This window comes from Oryzias melastigma, linkage group LG23, assembly GCF_002922805.2.
Source record: "Oryzias melastigma strain HK-1 linkage group LG23, ASM292280v2, whole genome shotgun sequence".
In the NCBI taxonomy this organism is placed as follows: Eukaryota; Metazoa; Chordata; class Actinopteri; order Beloniformes; family Adrianichthyidae; genus Oryzias; species Oryzias melastigma.
Genome location: NC_050534.1, coordinates 2,844,647 through 2,866,346, shown reverse-complemented (window position 1 = coordinate 2,866,346; position 21,700 = coordinate 2,844,647). Strand labels below are relative to the sequence as shown.

At 40.6% G+C, this 21,700-nt stretch overlaps 2 protein-coding genes across 2 annotated transcripts in view; one reads left to right on the top strand and one right to left on the bottom strand.

Annotated features, from left to right (window-relative positions):
* tmem178b (transmembrane protein 178B) overlaps nt 1-21,700 on the bottom strand; it is a 52,718-nt gene that overhangs the window by 24,998 nt on the left and 6,020 nt on the right. The window lies entirely within an intron of this gene.
* LOC112153434 lies at nt 1,319-2,999 on the top strand. The gene is made up of 2 exons (XM_024283655.1): nt 1,319-1,794; nt 1,886-2,999. Exons 1-2 carry the CDS (start codon nt 1,693-1,695, stop codon nt 2,411-2,413), a joined length of 630 nt encoding a protein of 209 aa, XP_024139423.1. The 5' UTR covers nt 1,319-1,692; the 3' UTR covers nt 2,414-2,999.

Below are 21,700 nucleotides of genomic sequence, written 5' to 3'. Positions count from 1 at the left end.
CAAAACAGCTAGCATGTAGCTTAAATATTAGATGAACTACAAGACAGTCTAAAAAAGTTAAAAAAAAAAGAAAAGAAAACTAAATTAACTAAAACAGCTGGGATGTAGCTGAAATATTAGCTAAACTCTAAAACAGCCTAGTAAACTTTTAAAAATAGCATAAATTAGCCAAAACAGCTAGCATGTAGCTTAAAGATTAGTTAAACTCTGAAACAGACAAAAAAAAGTTTAAAAAAAAAGTAAAACTAAAACTAAAATCCTTAAAAACTGAGGTTTTCAAGGATTTCCATCACTGTTTAGTGAGTTGATACGATAGAATGGGAACAGACGTTTTCTAGAAGAATTTTAGAAAACATTTCAGCGATTGCTAATTACTAACAACTCTCGTCTTTTGTTGAAGAACAGAGTTCTCCTCCTCTTTTTTGTCTGTGTTTTCATGACCTCTTTCTTTAGCTCCTACAGATGTTCCTGCTGTAGTTTGTTTTCCTGTAAAATGTCTGAGCTGAGACTCTAACTGAACCTTTTCCCATTTTTCCTTCTGTCTCACCAGAGCCTCAAACTCACACTGATTTCCTCGCTGAGGTCTCCATGATCCGTCTTCTGATTGGCTGACCAAAGTTCCTTATTTGCAGATTCTTCCCTCATTAACATGGACCTTCTATGGATGAATGACGGAGAGCATCACACGCACGCTTTTACACCCAGCTGCGTGAAAACAGGCATCCGTCACATTTTACTCTAAAACCCACTCACGGTTCTAGAAACAAGGCCCCGGGATGTTATTAGATTAAAAAGGAGCGAACTTTGACTGTCAGAGCTGACAGATTCCTCTCACAGCAGCAGCATGGCACACTTCACCAAACATCACATCAGGGTGGATGGGAAGGGGGGCGTCAGATTAGGTTTAGCTGGAAAAAACATGAACACCAAAGCAGACTAGAAGAGTTGCATTACCTGCGATATTGCTATAGTGTGAATGCTTTTTACTGAAAGTAGTCGCTGAAGATTGTGAAGCTTTTTGCTGAAAATGGTGACGCAGGAAAAGATATGCTGAAATCTTTTGAAAAATGTTACATTTTGAGTGCTGAAGTTGCCCTAAATTTCTGAAAAATTTGTAGTAAAATTGCTTAAAAATCCCTAATACCTAAAAAGAAAATGCTAAAATATGTGTTGCTTAAAGATGAGCTGAACTTCAAATTAGCCGAAAAAACCTTAGTAGATCCCAAATTAGCCAAAAAATCTAGCTTGTTGCCTAAATGCTAGCTAAACTCCAAAATAGCCTAAAATTCCTTAAAAAAAACTAAATTAGTCAAAAACGTTAGCATGTTGCGAAAATATTAGCTAAACACCCAATTAGCATTATAAAACCTCAGTAGATTCAAATTAGCCAAAAAAAACTACCACCTTGCTTAAATACTGGGTAGACCCCAAAATTACTATAAAATTCCTCAATAAACTAAACAAGTTAAAAACGTTAGCCTGTTGCTTAAATAGAAGCTAAACTCTTCAAAGGCATTTAGTCATGCAAATACTATATTGTATGCTAGTTGCCTGCAAGTTTGAGTAATTCTATATCTGAGGTTTAAGCATAAGATACATACACCCTTATGGAGGGTTGACCTGTGCGGGTGCTGCAGGTTTTTGGGTTGTTCGGGCTGTTAGACCGTCGTAGAGAGCAGAGGCTTTGGGGGAATGCAAGTGTATCTTGTCTTACAGGTGTGTCTGGCAGTTCCCTTAAGGATCGTGCGGTCAGGGGGCATCATGAAAATTGAAAGTACCATTGATGTGCATTTGGTAAGTTTATCGTGAAATGTTTTTAGCACTAATGTGTGTTGTGACTAAAAATTTAGCTCTGATTCCTTTGCCTGTTTCCACTCTCACCCAGTTTTCACTCAGCCTTTATTCAGCTTTCACCCATCGCTCACCCAGCGTTCACCAAGACTACGTCCACCCTTCATCCAGCCTTCATTCAGCCTTCACCAAGACTACGTCCACCCTTCATCCAGCCTTTATTCAGTCTTCACCCAGCCTACATCGATCCTTCACCCAGCCTTTATACAGTCTTCACCCTGCCTTCATCCAGTCTTCATCCAGCCTTCATCCACCCTTCATCCAGCCTTTATACAGCCTTCACCTAGCCTACATCCATCCTTCACCCTGCCTTCATCCGGTCTTCATCCATACTTCATCCACCCTTCATCCAGTCTTCACCCAGCCTTCACCCTGCCTACATCGATCCTTCCCCCTCCCTTCATCCAGTCTTCATCCACCCTTCATCCAGCCTTTATTCAGTCTTCACCCAGCCTTCATCAATCCTTCACCCTGCCTTCATCCGGTCTTCATCCACCCTTCATCCAGCCTTCACCCAGCCTACATTCATCCATCACCCTGTCTTTACCCATCCTTCATCTAGCCTTTCTCCAGTCTTCCTGCAGCTTTCCCTCAGCCAACATTCATCCTTCATCCAATCATTTACCCTTCATCAAGCCCTGAACCAGCCTTGATCCAGTATTCACCCAGTATTTATCCAACCTTCATCCAGTTGTCCATCCTGGACTGGGGAGCTGCTCAAAGGCTCAAACTGCCGTTTTCTTCAACTTCTTGTTTCTATCTCGCTCAACTTGATAATAAACTTGAGGACACCAACCATGGTGTCCAAAGAGTTCTACGAAGGGCAGACAAGGAGGAACACCCCATCACATGGACATTTTCACTGAACAACTGTTTTGTTGTTCTGAGGGAAAAACAAACATCGACTTTGGTGGACACATTTACAGAAATGTCAGGGGGTCACTGACTGGTACCCCTGTGACAGCAGAGGTCTATCAGATATCCTCTTGATGTTTTACCCCCTGTGCACTTGAACCTTCACTCCACATTCACGTTAGAGTGACAGACATAAGAGGAAGGTGGATTTTCAGACTAATAAATGTCTGTCTTCCTTCAGGTCATTTGGCTTTATGAAAGAGAATTTTGGAATAAACATAGATGTCAAAGAACCTCCCACCCCAGTGTATGACCTGAAACACGAACCCTTCATGTCTTCATCCTCAAACCCATTAATGCTTTTATGCTTCTCCTCAATAGATGCAGATGGTGAGGAGATCTTCATCATTAATGGATGAAGACAGCCCGCCACATCACTGGAGTTTTCAGACCTTTGTCAGACATCATCAGTTGGTTCAAGAGGAAGCACCTTCATAAAAGTTTATAAATTCCAAAAGAGAAAATCCTGTTTAGAGTCTGGAAAGACAAGACAGAAGATTCAAATAGAATTTTATGATTTTCCTCAGCCTCTCAGAGTAAACCATATCCATGTATATGATCATATATTTCCTTCAGAACACTAAAAAACAAATTATGGTGAAGCCGGTCGGGTGAAGAGGAGGCAAATGAAGAGTGATCCGATGCTATCTCCTGAGAAGCATTCAATATCCGGCTGCATCGATCACTACACCCCACCACCACCACCACCTATCCCCACCCCCCGGGTGTGAAGCTGAAGGGCGCTCTCCACTCATTTCCGGACATTCAAGTGCTGCCTTTCTGAGCGTCAACCTGACACAGTAGACACGCCCCTCTCATGGACGCGCTGTCGTTCAAATGGATTTCTAACACAACTAAATTGCCCTCCAGCCTTCAGCAAACCTCTTAGAGGCAGAGTCCATTTACTCCCCACTGCCGACTGAACATCCATGTTTGTCCCCACACGCGTGTCTCCTCTCTGACGGCACGCCTGAGAGTTATTTTTTGTCACTAGAAGAAGTGGAGTTACAAACTTCAGTGGAACACTTAAATCACACGTGTCAAAGTCAAGGCCCGGGGGCCGGATCCGGCCCTCAGGGTAATTCTATCCGGCCCTCCAGATCATTTTATTTTATTGTTATTAATGGTCCGATGTTATGTTGGGCTTATTTCTAACTTGTATAATTTTTGACAAAATATAGTTTATGGAGAGTAAAATATTGAAAGTTATTTAAGGTTTAAGTTGATTTAATCTAAAATAATATTTCTGCCTTTTTATTATTCATTTTTATGTTAAAAAGTTACGGTTTTAAAGTTTTTAATTGACATTCTGCTAGTTTTTTTTTAACTATTTTAGCATTTTTAAGATTTTTTCGGCTATTTTGGAGTTTAGCTAATATTTCAACTACTTGCTAGCTGTCTTGGATAACCTTGTTTTTAGGACTAATTTGGCATATAGCTAATATTTTTACTAGCTATTAGCCTCAGTGTTTTCAGCAATTAGCTTCAGCGTTTTCAGCTATTAACTTCAACCTTTTCAGCTATGAGATACACTGTTTTCAGCTGTTAACTTTAGTGTGTTCAGCTATCAGCTTCAATGTTTTTAATTATCAATTTCAGCATCTTCAGCGGCCAAATTCAGATTACAGCATTCACATAAGTATTATGGCAGGTAATGCTGTGTATCTAGTTTATAATTATGTTAAAAAGTTACAGTTTTAAAGTTTTAAAAATGTAGTTTTAGAGCACAGGTGTCGAACTCCAGGCCTCGAGGGCCGGTGTCCTACATGTTTTCCAACCAACCTGACTTTGAAGCTCCTTATTGGCCAAACACGCCTGATCCAGGTAATCAGCAGCAGATGAGGCAGAATTTCTGGAAAACCAGCAGGACATCGGCCCTCGAGGACTTGAGTTTGACACCCCTGTTTTAGAGTGTTCAATAAATGTTTATCCTGTTCAGCCCGTGACCTAAGGTGTGTTTTGGCTTTTGGTCCCTTGTGCGATTGAGTTTGACACCCCTGCCTTAAATGCTCATCTATCAGCTCCAACTGTCCGATACAGAGGAGTAAGGAGCTCCTCCAGTCGTGCTACATCAAACGTTACAGAAAAGAGGTTAATCAGTTTGAAGATTCAAAAAATAGCAACCGGCTTAAAAGATTAGGATGGAAGTGAGACGTAAAAATGACTGAAAGCAGCACACAGGGACTGCAGAGTCCCTCACAGAAATGCCGGTAACGTTGGGGGGAGGATCCTCCTGTGAGCATCTGCAGCCCGACTTTCTATCATCCATTGGAAATATATTTCCTCTGATATGAGACTGTCTGCCTCCATTAGCTCTGCAGCCGCTGGGGGATATGGTAATCAGCCTCCCGGCTCACGTGCACGACACACGAGCCTGCGGTCTCATCACACGAAGACACGGGCGGCGTCAGCACACCGCGCCGTCTTCATGACTCCAAACAGGAGATGTTGAAAAAGGAGAAGCTGTTAGAGCACATGTGTCAAAGTCAAGGCCCGGGGGCCAGATCCGGCCCTTCAGATCATTTTATTTTATTGTTATTAATGACCGATGTTATCTTGTGTTTATTTCTAACTTGAATAATTTTGACAAAATATATTTTTATGGAGAGTAAAATATCGAAAGTTATTTAAGGTTTAAGTTGATTTATTCTGGAATAATATTCCTGCCTTTTATTATTCATAATTATGTTCAAAAGTTACAGTTAAAAGTTTTAAAAATTGTCATTTTGCTAGCTTTTTGGCTAATTTAGACTTTTTTTTCAGTTTTTTAGGTTATTTTGAAGATTAGCTATTTTTTTCAGTTACATGCTAGAAGTTTTGGCTAAACTAGTTTTTTTTAAGTTTTTTAGGCTAATTTGGGATTTAGCTAATATTTTAGCTGAATATCAGCTTCAGCGTTTTCAGCTATCACAGCATTCACACTAGCATTATCGCAGGTAATGTTGTATATCTAGTTCAGAATTATGTTAAAAGTTTTAAAAATGTAGTTTGAGAGTGTTCAATAAATGTTTATCCTGTTCGGCCCGCGACCTGAAGGCCCGGTCCCACTGGCTTACACGACCATGTCACGGCTGAAGCACGGAAAAAATGTCATGCCCGGGTTACAGAGGCTGTGAGGAGCGGACTGGTAGTGCAGCGGGCGATATAGGGCTGCGGAATCGACGCGCATACACGCTGTGTTTTTTGGGTCGTCCGGACCAGTGGATCTTAAGCCTTTCAGAGTGAACTATATCCATATATATGATCATAAATTACCTTTGGAACACTTTAAAACAAATTATTTATGAAACATTAGTTATTTTTTGTGAGTTTTTTCCTACCAGAAGTAAAACCACTTGATTCCTGAAGCTCCGCCTGCCGCTGCGTGCTGCTGCCCCTTATTTCATGACGCCATCCTAGAGTCTTTGTCAACGTCATTTCTCCCACGAAAATATTCCCAACTTCTTCAAAGATGGATGTACATACAATATATCTGCCTTTAGTGGGCCTGGCCATCTATACACTGGTTCACAACAGAAATACACACAGCTTCTGGACGACTGTGCCAAAGGCAGGGGAGAGGAGTCTTAAAGGAGCCCTGCGTCCAAAGTAACAAACACCTACTTGAGCTGGTATTTATTGAAGACAGAACTGGAAGATATACGGTATTCTGCATCTAAAATGAACGTTTTTAGCTGATCATCACTAGTTCAGAGGAGAAATTGAGTGTTAGTGTTAGGGCGGAGCATTCAGAGCAGACTCTTCCTGGAGGAAGCTGTTGGCATCAATCTTACGTCAGCACGTTTCCACCCTTTATAGAAAATCATAATCTTTTTGAAAAGAACTGAAAAATATTTAACAACGCTACTGATGCTATATTTACTAGTAAAACTGTTCAGATGAAAGATAACATACTTTCAAATGTGTGAAAAAGCGGGAAAAACATCTGAAGGGTTTGAAAGCCCCAAACATCCATTTATGATTGTCTAAGAACAATCCGGAGCACTTTCTGTGTTTACACTCAGATGTTTTTCAGCATAATGATCTCCTGCAGCATGCAGCTTTAGATTATTTGATTCCAAAGGATTCCTTAGATTCGTTGAAGATGATCCTCAAATATTGAAGATGTCCACAAAAGCAGCAGAGCAGATGCTGGAGACCGCAGCCTTGGGCGCATCTCCCTTCACTGAAACCGTCTTTGGATCTTTTACACTGAGCTGCTCGTTAGAGCAGTGAAGTGAATAGCAGTGATTCAGCTCACTCTCCTCACATCGATTCATTCCAGCTCTCATGTTTCCGCCTGTCATAAACCCACAACCGTGAAGAACGCTTCCCGGGCGCTGTCGTTTCGGAGGACAAAACGCCACACTCATGGAGGGGGCGGAGCTACCATCCAGAGCTGCTTCACACCAGCGGACGGGGAGCTGCGCCGATCTCAGACAGATGGAAGGTCTCAGTTCAAGCCCCGCATGGCCTCATTTTTCCCGTGACCCACTTCCAGGCTCCGCCCCCACCCTGACTCACACACCCACAGGATTAGAGCAGCAGCTGATGCTGTGGGAGGGAGGATGGGGGGGGGCTTCGGCAGGTTGGAGAGACGGGGGTCACAGCACAGCTTGGCCGTACGCTCACGAGCACCAGCTGTGGGCACGCTCTGCAGAGGGAGAAGCTCATGGTGGTCTGACTCAGGCGAAGGTTTGATACCGAAGAAATCCTGCCAAACGCTGCTGATCTGCTTAAACAGAACAGCAGATTTATGTCATTGAGGATGTAAAAAAATCAAACCAGCTTCACTTCTCCAACAGCTGCAGGTTGGATGGGCATCAGCAGAAACCCTGAAATAAAAACATGGATCGTCTGTGGATCAAAGATCCACCGTTAGCAGGGCTGCCACGATTAGTCGACTAATCGACGACTAATTAGTCGATTAGTCGTTCTTTAAAATATAAAGAGTCAGAGTGTAGTAAAGTTGAAAGTGATAATGGTACTATCCTAGCTTTTTTGACTATTTTGGCATTTATTAAGTTTTTTTAGGCTATTTTGGAGTTTAGCTAATATTCCAGCTCCATACTAGCTATTTTGGCTAATTTAGGATTTTTTTTTAGTTTTTAAGGCTAATTTGGTATTTAACTCATATTTTAGCCGGCTATCAGTTTAAACGTTTTTAGCAATCACTTTTAGCATTTTCAGTTATCACCACTAGCATCTTCAGCGGCCAAATTCAACTTATAGCATTCACACTGAAAAAACAGAAAAAAAGTTAATTAAAAAAAAATATTATATATATATATATATATATATATATATCAGGAGCAACACACCCCAAGTGTCACAACTACAAAGTCAAAGGAGAAAAGTACGCCACGTCAAACTGTGAGGCAGACGGCTGGATCCAAGTGCAGCAGGTGTATTTGGCACAGGCAGGACCACAGGAGTGAAACAGCTAAAAGTCCACAAAGCTAAATCAGGGTCTGGCAGGCTGAGGTCAAGCACGAGTATGAGGGGGTCCAGGCGAGGGTCGGGGCAGGTAGCAGACGAAGCAGACGATCAGGTCAGATTGAGAACGCTCAGGCATGCAGAAAGAGTGGCACAAACAAGACTTCACTCAAACTAAATACTACTGGGAGTGATTACTAGGAGCTGGCTATGTATTATAATTTCCAGAAACAATTTGATTTGATTCACAAGAACCTGGATCAATTCGATTCCGATTTTGAGTTTAATAGGGCTGTCAGATTTGTCGCGTTAATTACGCGTTAACTTGACATGCGTGACGCCGACAATTTTTTTGCCGCATTAATCGCGGATTTTCTCATACGTGCCTTTCCACACCGCACAGGCATCCCTCATCGCCCTCCAACTCACCGGCTGCTCTCACTAGATCACGGGCTGGTCTCCAACCTGGCTAGCTAGAACCGGCCCGGCGCCAGGACGCGGAGAGCTCCTGCACCCTAACCCGGCTCTGGTTCGCGTCCAGTACCACTCTGGTGATACCGGCTCGTGTCCGGCGCCGCGTCCCGAGAGCTGCGGACCACCGACGTTCCGAACAGCAAGCGTACCGGGGAACGTTTTAAATGTTCTGGAGGTTTAAGCGTGATCCAGCCACAGCATAGCGGTCTGTCTGCTGGCATATTCATGGCGTGAGCTCCGCTGGACACGTCGCTGCATCGAGCTGCAGCCAGAGAACACGGCGGCAGTAACAGACTGTCAAACTATCCACAGAGTATCCCACTTTTCTCAGTCTTTGATGTTTTAAAAAACAAAAGTTAATTGGAAATGATAAATCTCTATTTCATTTATTACTGCAGTTCAGCAGAGGAGGAAAAGATTTGGTCCTGACAAAAAATGAACATGAAAGTGTTATGGAAATGTTATTTTTGATGTTTTTATTTTATTTTACTGAATGTTGATTGAAGTTTAGAATTTAAAATGTCCTTCACTTGCACTTGGGCTTTTGTTAGGCATTTTATGTTACAGCCTTTTATTGTTAAGAAAGTTTATCTCAATACAATGATACAAAATAAAGTATTTCTGATGAAAACTATTAATTTTGTCATTCTTGTTTTCATAATTTATGTAGAACTGCTAAATTCCACGAAGCACACATTTTTTTTCCTTAAAAAAAGGCCACATGGTAATTTGCGATTAATCGCGAGTTAACTATGGACAAGGCGATTAATCACGATTAAAAAATTTAATCGCCTGACAGCTCTAGAGTTTATACATTTATAAACATTTGTTCAGAAATACATAAATAATCTATATATGATATGAATATATTTAAATGTAAATGGTAAATGTTGTATACTGCTTTCTACCCTCCTTCGAGGGCCCAAAGCGCTTCACAGTCACTGACCCATTCACACATTGATGGGGGCTCCGCTGCCAAACTGTGGCGCCAACCTCCCACCAGAGGTAATTCGGGGTTCAGTGTCTTGCCCAAGGATACTTCGACACATGGGCGGGCAAGGCAGGAGTCAAACCCGCTCACTTCCGATCAGGAGTCGACCGCCCTACCACTGCACCACAGCCGCCTTTATTGAGCTAGGACAGTCCTTAGCTAATGCTAACCCCGTCCTGCGCAGAGGAACTGACCCACATGCAGTGTCTGCAGCTCCGTTCACAGACACCACTCTGAGCGCCGTCTCACCTCAGCACGAACACGCCCACGTGCACGTGCACCGCCACTGTACACAGATGTGTGACTCTGATTTGAGGTAATCTATGTTAATCTGCTGCCCTCTCTGAGCAGCTGTCTCTGACCCCGCCCCCACCGCTGCTCTCTAAACCTGTGTGGGTCGGAACACTTCAGAGCAGTTTTTTTTCAGTCTATTCAAAAATATGTTTTTCATCTTTTAGATTAAGACCTAAACAATCGTAATCCAGTTCAGTTCAAATTTAACTTAATCCGCCGTGATTCCACTCAAATCAGTTTCCATGGGGGCAAAAATCCCAGCAGATCCGTCTTTTGAAACAATTCTCGGAGAAGATTATCAGACAAATGTTCATGAGGGGGAGCAGCTAAAAGTTTTTATGAACCTGTTTTTGAACATCTTTGGGATTTTTTGCTGCCTGATTTCATAAACGTGAACTTGTACATCAGCAGCAGCTCTGTGTGGATAAATAGTCGGCAATGAACTCTTAAAAGTCCCACTCCGATCATCTTTTGATCTATTTTAAAAGCATTTTTTTAATTATGACGATGCTGTTTTTAGCCAAAATCTCTAAACCTGTCGTTTTCTGGGACATAGTTTCTGCAAAGCGGCAGGAGATCATTAGAAATTCATAATGCTACGTTCAAGTGGCCACTATCAATAAAAAGTCTATATCAACGGAGGTAAACTCGCTGTTTTAGTCAGTGTTCGACATTGAACGCAGATTAAAAGTTAAACCAGAACTTTGAACAATCAGGTATGTTTAGTTGACACAAAAGTATCAACGTTGATCATGGAGGATAAATTAATGATGGTGGTGAAACCGGCCTGCTGTAGATAACGCTAAGTCTTTCAAATATGGGAACAGAGCTGTGACAGAAAACGCCTGAGCGAGATTCGCTTTGACATTTTGCACCAAACATTTTCCAACTGTTGGTACTGGACTCTGCAACCTTCAATACTTCAAGAGCCTTAACGGTGTTCCCGATATTAATCGAATAGAAGCCACAAAGTTACATAAGACACTGCTTTGTATTTATGATATTTTTACTATTATGATAAAAAATAACCTTTTGGTTTCCTTTGGCATAAATTAAACATAAACAGAAATAGAAATTAGCCTTTTTTTCAAAATCTGACAATTTATAACTTTTGACAGACGTTTAAATGATTTTTTTTCAAAATAAAACAATGGGAAATATCGCCAAATCGATTTTTCCCTACACCCCTATAACATAGTACACTGGTTTCACTTTTTGTGCGGTTTGAGGCAACTTTGCTATTAAACTGACGCCATTATAAATAATCAAAATTAAATTAAACCTAAATCAAAGACTGTAGCGCATAACTAAATGTCCATCTGTCGCTACAACACAACAGCTAAGCATGAGGTGGTCAAATGATGGAATCCTTCTGGAAGTTACCATACTGTTCAGCGTGTTTTGGATCGCGTCGTTGTTGCACAGCAGCATCTGCTGGATCTGGCAGATGTGTTTCTGAACACAGACAGAAACTGGATCTGCATCTACAACCCAAAAACAGATTTTTTTTAATTGATCGAAACTACAAAGCTGTAAAAACAAAACAAAAACGTCCAAATAAAAAAATCCACTTTCTTTCACTTTATGATCTTCTTTTAGATGTGAAGCTTCTGCAGGTCTAACAATACCTGGACGGGAGGAACAAACAGCAGATTTACAAAAACCTTCTTTGTCTGTGAAAGATTTCATCAGCAGGAATAGTCTCCCCAAACAACAGAGGCTCTCCAGTCGGTGAAAGGCCGTTTAAAAAGCAGGTTTTACAAACAATGTTCCTCAACATCAAACTGCAGAGACAGAACATCATCCAGATCCAGAGAAAACCTGGGAAATCTCGGTACGTCAGGGACAATCTGTCAAGATACTTCCAGAATCCTCTGTTTGCAGATCCACAAGAATGAATCAAACAAAACATGGAATCATTTCCAGAGTTTAATGTGCACGATGACACTGATCGGTTCGGTTCTGAGGGTTCTAAAACGAGGACACCACCACTGAGTTTGTCCGGACGTGGCTGCAGTCAGAATGATGTCCCTGCACCTCGTCTTTCTTAATGTTTTGTTTTTTTTTAGAAAGGCGGCTCTACAGTCTCATCCTCAGGTTCTGATAGGATTCTTCATGCGTCTGGTTTACTGGAACAGAGGAGGCTCGCACAGGCGCCAGCGCGCAGTGCTGCTGGTAAACAAGGTCAGGTCCGCAGTGAGATGGAAGCTGCTGTTTGCTCAGACATGTTGACAGTTGTGACACGACCGGAGAGTTTCCGACAGAGAAGACGTCTCAGAGGAAGGGAGAAGACTTCAGAGGAGAATGTGTACGAAGCGCACTCATGCAGCACAGATTCACACCTGCAGACGGCTGAGAAGAGGCTGTTTCATTTAGAAGAGTCCTTCTCATTCAGGACGGAGGACACCAGGCAGTAATGCTGAATGAATCTGAGTTTGTGGAAAAATGGATACTTACGAGGTTTAGCCTCCTTCTCATAAAGCATGCGTCAAAGTCAAGGCCCGGGGGCCGGATCTGGCCCTCCAGGTAAATATATCCGGCCCTCCAGATCATTTTATGTTATTGTTATTAATGGCCCGATGTTATCTTGTGCTTATTTCTAACTTGTATAGTTTTGACAAAATATATTTTTATGGAGAGTAAAATATTGAAAGTTATTTAAGATTTAAGTTGATTTATTTTGAAATAATATTCCTGCTTGTTTATTATTCATAATTATGTTAAAAAGTAACTGTTTTAAAGTTTAAAAAATTTGCATTATGCTAGCTTTTGGGTTATTTTGGAATTTACTAGCATTTTATAGGCTATTTTGAAGTTTAGCTAACATATTTCAGATACTAGCTGTTTTAGCTAACTTAGGTTTTTTTAGATATTTTTTAGGCTATTTTGAGGTTTAGCTATTTTCCAGCTACATGCTAGCTGTTTTGGCCAACCTAGTTTTTTTTCTTTTTTTTCTTTTTTTTTTTTTAAGTTTTAGGGTGATTTGGTATTTAGCTAATATTTTAGTGGGCTATCAGCTTCAGCGTTTTCAGCCATCAGCTATTTCATCTACTATAAGAGAGCTGCACTGAGTGAGTGTGACATCACCAATAGAAAATTGTTTCCTTCTAATTACAACCAATGGAAGTCAATTTGGTCGCCATTTTTCCCCAGAGCAGACGCCGCCATGTTAGAACCAGAAATCCTCACTAAGCAGTGATTGTATTGTCCACAATCTATGCTTGAAACCAATCAACCAACCAACTAACCAACCAACCTATAAAGCAATTAAGCAATCAAGCAGTGATTGGTCAGAGTCAGTCTGAGTCAGCATTTCTATGGCAACCTCTCAGGAGTGAGCTTGATGGAAGGCCACACCCCTACCACTTGAAAATAGGCTCAGAAGATCTATCCATCAAGTCATTTGCCTGTTTGATCCAGAACACCTACCTTCAGTACAGATACCTCCCTCCATACAGTAGGGGGCAGTGTACCCTTTTTGAATTTCTCTCCACCTGTTCGTGAATGAAGGGCTTGGTCCTGTCCAGATTATCAGATCTGATTGTGCTCTGAAAGAACAGAGGTGATGAGAATTTATTTTTTTCTTCATCAGATCTTCATATTCATCAATGATTTTTTTCATCGGGGAAACAGAAGATTGAGATGTTTGTATATGTCTCTGAATCCTCTGCTGTATTTCTCATCGACCAGAGGAAAACCAGTCACTTCTGACCAGAAAGCTCTAACAAAGCTGGTTCTCTTGTTCTGCCATCACACAATTCCTAAAACCAGAATGGGGGGCGGAGCCCCTGAGGCTCTCCCTCAACTTCATGCTTCAGTTCATTTGAATGTGTTTGGAGATTAAACTGTAGTTTTAAGGTTAAATTCCACCTGCAGGCTGAGGACAGAGGCTCCATGATGCGTCTGATGAGGGCAGCTGGTGGGAGAGAACAGGAGGACATTCATGGAGGAAGGACACGCATTGATTTATTAATGAGATGTGGAGTAAGAGCCAAGCCTGTGGTTGGTAACAGCAGCGTGGCAGCAGCAGAGAGATCCTGTGTCAGGGTCTGCATCTGTGCTCCGGTGCAGACGGCTTCAGGTTCGGCGTCGATCGTGTTACATCGGCGCTGTGCGGCCGAGCTGCTGGGAGGTCACTGTCCTCCTTCTGTGCTGTTGTTGTAACAACAGCAGGGTGAGAACAGGCCTGCTGGTTCTCAAAGGAACTCTTCTTCTGGAGGGCATCAGCACCATCACCTCAGGAGGACTCAGGTCTTCAACAGACACCAGAGGGGATTCAAACGTTTTGCAAAAAAAGATTTGGTGTTCACACAGGTCTGTCACTATCCGATACTAACGCATGTACTCACAGTTGGAAGAGGCTTGATTGGAAGAAGTTTTGAAACAGCCACTACCCATTCATCAATAACAAATCCGAGTCTCTTGTTGGTCAAATGGTTTAACTTTTGAAGCCCGTACGTAGAGCCTGAAAAGTTTTGAACTGAAATGTCTGAAATGTGTCTATACACAGGTTGGCAACCTTTAACAGTAAAAGAGCCATTATGGCTCATTTTTCAATCAAAACCTAGAAGGAGCCGTATATTCTTACTTTAGCCTTCAAGAAATTTGGATTTGCATTCATGACCTTCTTTTTTTAATAATTAATAAGAATTATGTCTATTTTTGGCATGAGCAAAAGCAAAAATATAAAAAGGACTTGGCATCTCTCACAATATGATTTTTTTTATGTTTGACAAAAGCTCAAACAACTTATTTTCAAAATAAAAGCTGCTCTGTGCCAAATAGGATCATATCAGTGTAGCTCTGGACAGCTAGTAACCAATGTTGTGCAGCATAAGATAATATGTGCTTTTGCCAAAGTTTCTCTTTACATATAAAATCTGTTCATTCTGGAGGTAGAGTTGATCAAACAAGACGTCTTCAGGTCAACAGGATGTAGAAACCTACATAGTTTATCATCTATGTGAACCTCAGACATCAGTTTATACATTTAATCTAAATTAAATAAATGCTAAATAAGTAATCCTTACTTTAAAAAATGCTATTTTACTTTTTTCTTTTTATTTATCTTTTTCCCCTTCTTTGTCCTCAGCAGTCTTATGTTGCTGGGTTTTGTTATTTTAGTTTTTTGGGTTGGACCTTGGTAGTCTTACTTTGTGGGCTTTGTTTATTTGTTTTCTTTAGGTAGTTTTGGTGAGGCAGCCATTAGCAGGAAGCTGCTGACTCAGACAGTCAACATGACTGGATCAGCAGTCTCCATGACTTACTTTATGTTTGGCCAAGAAGAGAGAAAAGAGCCACATGTGTTTGTTTATATATATACATATACAACAGACATGTCCACACTGTTAAATATGAAGTTTGTTTATATATTGCTTATATATGTGTATATGTTGAGTTATTGAGTTTAGGACAGAGGACAGTAGAAATTTGAATAAGGGCCCCATTTGGCCCATGAGCCAGACTTGGGCCATGCCTGACATAGACTGATCTGATGTCAAAAAGTATCCCTTCAGAACAGTAAAAAAGCCCTAATGGTCCAAATATGAACCAACTAAAGATGAAACAGTTAGCTGGGCTTCACCTCCCTCCAGATGAATCAGTCCTAGAGTCTTTATGAGAACAGGCTCCGCCCAGTGAGCTGTGGAAGTCTGGTGGTAGTAAACCAAAGTGGACAGACTGCCAGGCTCCGTTTCTGTGAAGCAGCAGAAACCTCTCCTTCTTCATGACTCATTCAAAAGCTTTATGTTGATCCTTGTGACATTAATATCTGCCATGAATCATTCTGCAGATGGTGTGATGATTGGCCAGTAAGTGGTGCCATCCACATTTCCTCCTCATCCCACTCTTCTGGATGTTTTACAGCTTTTCCTGGAAGCCGGAGCGCCTCTCAGGAAACAGCCGGAAGTGCAGCATCATGTTGAAGCATTAAATAAATTAAAACATAAAAATGTATTTCATAATCTCAGAATAAAATTAGGAAAAAGCAACCGATTGAAAATAGGCCTCTTAAAAAATTCAACGTATTTAAATTGATTCCTGAAACCTTTAATGTGAAGAGGACAGGAAGGGGTCTGAGTGGACAAGAAGACTGATCAGTTTATTTTTTGGTACTTCAGGCTTTTTATATATATATACTGCATATATACATACACATTCATATATACTGCTTGCTTAACTCTTTTGAATCAGGCGTATTTGTTTGTAACCATGGTGACCAACACTCGTTTCATTTTTTTAAAGCTCCTGTATCATGCAAAATCAACTTTGAGCTTTTAAATCCCCATGAAAAACTAACCCCAAAGTGTTATTTTGATCCACTCACACATCTTTATGTGTTCCTCAAAAACCTGTGCTCTGAGTACCAACCCCTCCCAACCCACAAAAACGAGTGGATCCTCACACTGTGATGTCACAAAGTAGAGAACAGCCCCTTCCAGGAAGAGTCTGCACTTCCAGAACCGCCACAAACAAACATATACTTTCTCCGCGGAACTAGCGGGAATATGCACAACACTTTGATTTTATATGCATGATACATACATCCATCATTGCAAAATTTTGGATGTTGTTTGTTTTCACTGGTGAAACACAGACACCCTGTCGAGGCCGGCTCCAGGATGATGTCATGAAATGGGCGGTACCCACAAGCAGTGAAAGGTGGAGCCTCAGAGATTGAGTCGTCTTACTTCCAGGTAGAAAACGAGTTCACGAAAGCAGCTAATATTTTACAAAAAGTAGTACTTTAGTGTGTTAAAGATATAATATTATTTTTATGGATATAGTTTACACTAAAAGGCTTAAGAATAACATGGTATAGGTGCTTTGAAAGAAAATGTAAAATATCAAAAGAATAAAAGAGTCATCCAGAACTTCGAAGGTTTAGTAGAAACCAACAAAGCTACCACAGTTCCACACAAAATCATCAGCTATTGAAGGCAGGTTCCAAACACTTGCATTAATGAGAACAGACGGTCCAGGTCAGCTGCTTGTAGAGTTTAGATGAACATAAAAAATATATAAAATAAGAAAGTAACCTTAGACTTAGGGCAAAAAACTGAAAAAAAAAAAAAGCGGAAACATGAACATAAACAATCAGGGGTTAGGAACCTGAGGGAGTTTTGATTAAGATCCAGAAAATATAAACCTTCATAAAAACCAGACATCAATTTTAAAATAACATAATTACTGTCAGAATAATAAACTGCTCCATGGAAGCCTGAACAGATGAGTCTAGAGCTTTGACTGAGATCAATCGAGCTGATATCAGGACAGAAGAATGACATCCAAAGTTCCCCCACAGTCATGTGGAGAACAGAAGGGACAGTGATAGATGAGGAGTCTAAGGGTTCCAGACGGCCGTTGTCAAAGATATTGTGCGTTACTCCGTCTGACTGTACACAGACTGAAGACTTTTTGTCGATACCTGCTGTTGACAGAGCGTCTTTTCATGTAGGGCTTTCAGGCACTACGCTACCATCGATCCGCTTCAGCAAACGCAGCCACTTTGTTCAAGTTTGATCTGTTAGAACAGAGGTGGCGAAACCACGGCCTGGGGGCCATATGTGGCCCGTTTAACTATTTAGTCTGGCCCACCAAACTGGAATAAATCATATATATATATATATATATATATATGTATACTGTAAATATATATATACAGTATATATATATATATATCTTAAATCAGTCAAATCAAATGTTCTTTACTGTCCTAAAGGACATTTGTCTTGAATTCACAGTGTCAGTGGTTGCTTGACTACATTCGCACACACAACTCTATACAAGTTCCAGTGTCACAGCAAGCAACATAAGACAAGAGGATAAGACAGGATATTTAAAGTGCTGTGCCAGAGTTAGTATCTCTAGAAAGAAGTTTTTAGCACAGTAACTCAATGTTGAAAAATTGTAAAAGAAATTTAAAACCCCTATAAAATATCAAGTAAATTATCTCAAAATAGTCACAAATTATAATGTACAAAACAGCCATTAATCAAAACTGGTAAAACAATGAAAGTTAAAAATATAAATATTTCTAATAAGTACAGCAGTTCATAAATTTGATGAAGTGGGCTCATGTGCTTAGTCAGATGTTGGAAGAAAATATAGTTTGTATCTGTTGTTTTGGTGTCTTATTGCTCGGTCTATATATATATATATATATTTAAAATCCTCAATTACGTTTTATTTTACCTGTAATTCTGGTGTGCCCTAGGTGGTACAAAACAAATACATTGACCTTTGTCTATAGTTGCAGAAAGTTACTCTGCAGTTATGTGGTTTTGGAAAATATGTTGTTTTTCCAACGTTCATGTGGGTTTTTTTTTTTTTTTTTTTTTGTGTCAGGCATTTTCCCGACCACTCAAACACAATATGAAAACAGAACATTACATTTCTGTAAGTTTTCCCAAGGGGACATCAACCTATCAGTGCAACTGGCTCTAAAATAAGAGCAAAAGCCACACATTAACAAAAATCTCCAAAATTTTCTGTTTTAAAGTATTTTGTAATCAAATTAAAGTTGGATTTTAATCCAGATTCCCTGCTGTTTCTTTCTTTTATGAGATTGCAAAAACCTGCCACACGTTTGCTCCTGGTCCAGCTCTTCTGTCAAATTTTAGAGCCCTTTGTGGCTCACAAAGTCTGCCCACTTCTTTGTTAGAACTAAATGAGAACCGGATTAGGTGAGAGTGACGTCATCCCTAGAAAATACCCAATGGTTCCAACCAAATTAAGTCAATTCACTCACCATTTTTTTAGCAATATGGACGCCGCCATGTTAGAGCCAGATGACTTCAGTAATCAGTGGTTGGTCCGTGTTGGTCTCAGTCACCATTCCAATAGTAACCACTCTCTAATCAGGAGTGAGGTTGTTGGAACGCCACACACCCCTTCTACTTGAGATAATCCATCAATCAAACAATTTGAACGTTGGACACAAGACCACATGCTTTTATTGAGGCATCTGATTGGTCGGTTTATAACTTGAATAACATAATCAAAATACCATGAAATAAAATCAGGATAATCAAGAAGATTTTAATAAATGTATCAGAGCAGAAATATTTTTTCTGACAATAAAATGACTGACTGTTTGGGACACCAGGAAGGAGGGACCACTCAGTCCAGTTCTCATATACAGTCAAACAGACAAAACACTGTGGCTCCAAACTAATCAAGTACTGTAGTTCATAGCACATTTGCTAACCTGTGATTGAGTAGTTACTGCTCTTAAACTGGACTGCAGCCGTAACCTGTCTGCATTTGTGACATAACAGATGATGTATCCACTTTAGATGTAAGTTTGAGAACCATAAGATTCCAAGAAAAGTATTTCTAAAGGCAGACAATGTCCTTAAAGTCCCACTCTGATCATCTTTTAATTTATTCTAAAAATATTCCCAGTGCTCTTTCAATGATGCAGTTTTTAGACAAAATTTGAATAAAATAAATTGTTTTCTTGGACAGTTTCTGCAGAGTGGCAGGAATTCATTAGAAATTCACCTCTGAGTTGTAGGTGGGACTATTTGCATGGAGCAATTACACCCTCACTTTCCCCTCCCCAATGCAAGGGGAGTATAGGGAGCTTGGTTTCTCCATCACAAATACTTTTTTTAAAATGATGCTTTCTCATCTCCTGATTCACAACAATTTGAATAAAGACATTCTCAGAAATGCAGTTTTAATCTTAATTTTCTGTCTCTAGGACTTCCATCATTAGAAAAATGCTACAAGAACACATGAAGAACACTATTTTTATTGTAGTGGGACTTCTAAATATCTCTGCATTTTTTAATGAAGCAGCTGCAGCTGAACTAACTGGTGGTAGAATCATAGATGTAAAGTGTGAGGAAAAGATCCTTATGAGAACATGACTTAACTCCAGCCTCTTGAACGTTGGAACATCCAGTCTCAGAAAGAACCAGAGGAATGATTCATGACTTTGTCACTTCCAGAGAATTCTGCAGTTAATTACTTATTATCCTGAACTTTTTTGAAAGCCTTTAGATGACCTGAAAAGCTGCAGCCAGCGTTCTGATGAAGAGGCTTTCAGCTTCTTTCATTGTCACTCCTTCCAATGCCACTTCCTCAGCGAGGTGTTTTGGTTTCGACACAAATGTAACCACTCAGCTGGAATGATAAATAAATGAGCAGGTAGATGGATTGTTCACTCCAGCTTCCTCCTCCTCTTCTCATCCCTTCTTCTTTGTCCTGGCTTGCGATGGTGAAGCTGTTCGTCAGGACTAACATGTGACTGCGGTGAACAAACATAACAGCCTCCTTTCACTCTGAATGCTCCTCCTGCAAGATAATGAAGTCTTTCTTCCGTCCACTTCCTGTGCCGTCCTTCACTTCGGAGCGGTGAAAAAGGCCTCGTTTCAGCAGGATGCAGCTGTAGCCACAGACACCCCCATCCCACCCTGACTCTAAAGACAGCCAGTCTTTGGACAGGAAGAGTGAGGCTCTGACTGATGCGGGCTCTTTTTGCAGACCCACAGGACTTTCTTCTGTTGATCAGACTTTGATGGAACGGAGCAAAGAAAAAGGAGTGTCAGAGGGGAGCTCTGCCGTCCAGCAGATGAATACATGTCCACTAAAGCTAAATCTAACATGTCTTTCCATCCTAAAAGCACAGAGATGTGAGTGGACCTTCCTCTTGTAATCTCTGCATGAGCACTTAAATATCTTACAAGTCAAATGTTAAAAATTAAGATTGAAACAGACTAATGTTCTTGACTGAAGAAGCTTAAAACTTCAGCCATCAACTGATGAAAGGTGTTCAGGAGAAAACACGCGTTTAATTTAAACGGTCTTAAAAATGAAAGAGAAATTAATCAAATGAAAAAATAAACGAAGGAATGTATGGACAAATGATAGATGGAGGGACAGACGAATGGAGGGACTGATAGACGAAGAGATGGAAGGAAGGACAGACAGACAGAAAGATGGATAGATGGATAGATGGATGGACTGATAGACGAATGGATCCACAGATTGACAGACAGATGAATGGATGTGTGGATGGATGGATGGTTGGATGTGTGGATGGATGCACAGATTGACAGACGGATGGATGGATGATGAATGGATGGGTGGATGGATGATGAATGGATGAACTATTGAGGTCAGATTCTTCTGCAGCTTGTTGTTGGTCAGCTGCGTTTTTAATGATGAGGATGCTGTTTTTAGGTTAAATCCAAGAGCCCATATCATTTTCTAGAACATAGTTTCTGCAGAGTGGCAGGAGGTTATTAGTTATTAATTAACCTGAGTTGTGGGCGGGACAGTTGATGCAGAAGTAAGCCTTCAGTGATATCCCATCATTCCTTTGGTTACTCTGTCTCCCACTATCTTCCAACCTAACAGTAACAGTTCAACAAAGATGGCGAGCAACATCAAAGCTATCCAACCGTACAGATTTGATCCAGATTGCAGCTCAGACCAGGAAAACAAAGACGCTCATGGATCTATTTGTCTACAAGTGGATTCATCAGAATGGAGTGAAGCAGGGAGCTATCAGCACTAACATCTTCAGCAGCCAAATTCATCTTACAGCATTCACACTAGCATTATCGCAGGTAATGCTATATATCTAGTTTTGAGTTTTTTTAATCTAATGATGGTTAAGATGTGTGCTTTACATCCATTTTGCCCATGACCTGATTAATTGACTAACCGGAAAAAATAATTGGTGATTAGTCAACTATTAAAATAATCGTTTGTAGCAGCACTATTAGAGTTTATTTGTAAGTACATGTC

Bases quoted from the DNA above. Each gene is read 5' to 3' on its own strand.
- LOC112153434 (XM_024283655.1), top strand. From the start codon at position 1,693: ATGCAAGTGTATCTTGTCTTACAGGTGTGTCTGGCAGTTCCCTTAAGG. The intron at 1,795-1,885 runs GTAAGTTTATCG...ACTCTCACCCAG, and splicing joins GTACCATTGATGTGCATTTG to TTTTCACTCAGCCTTTATTC.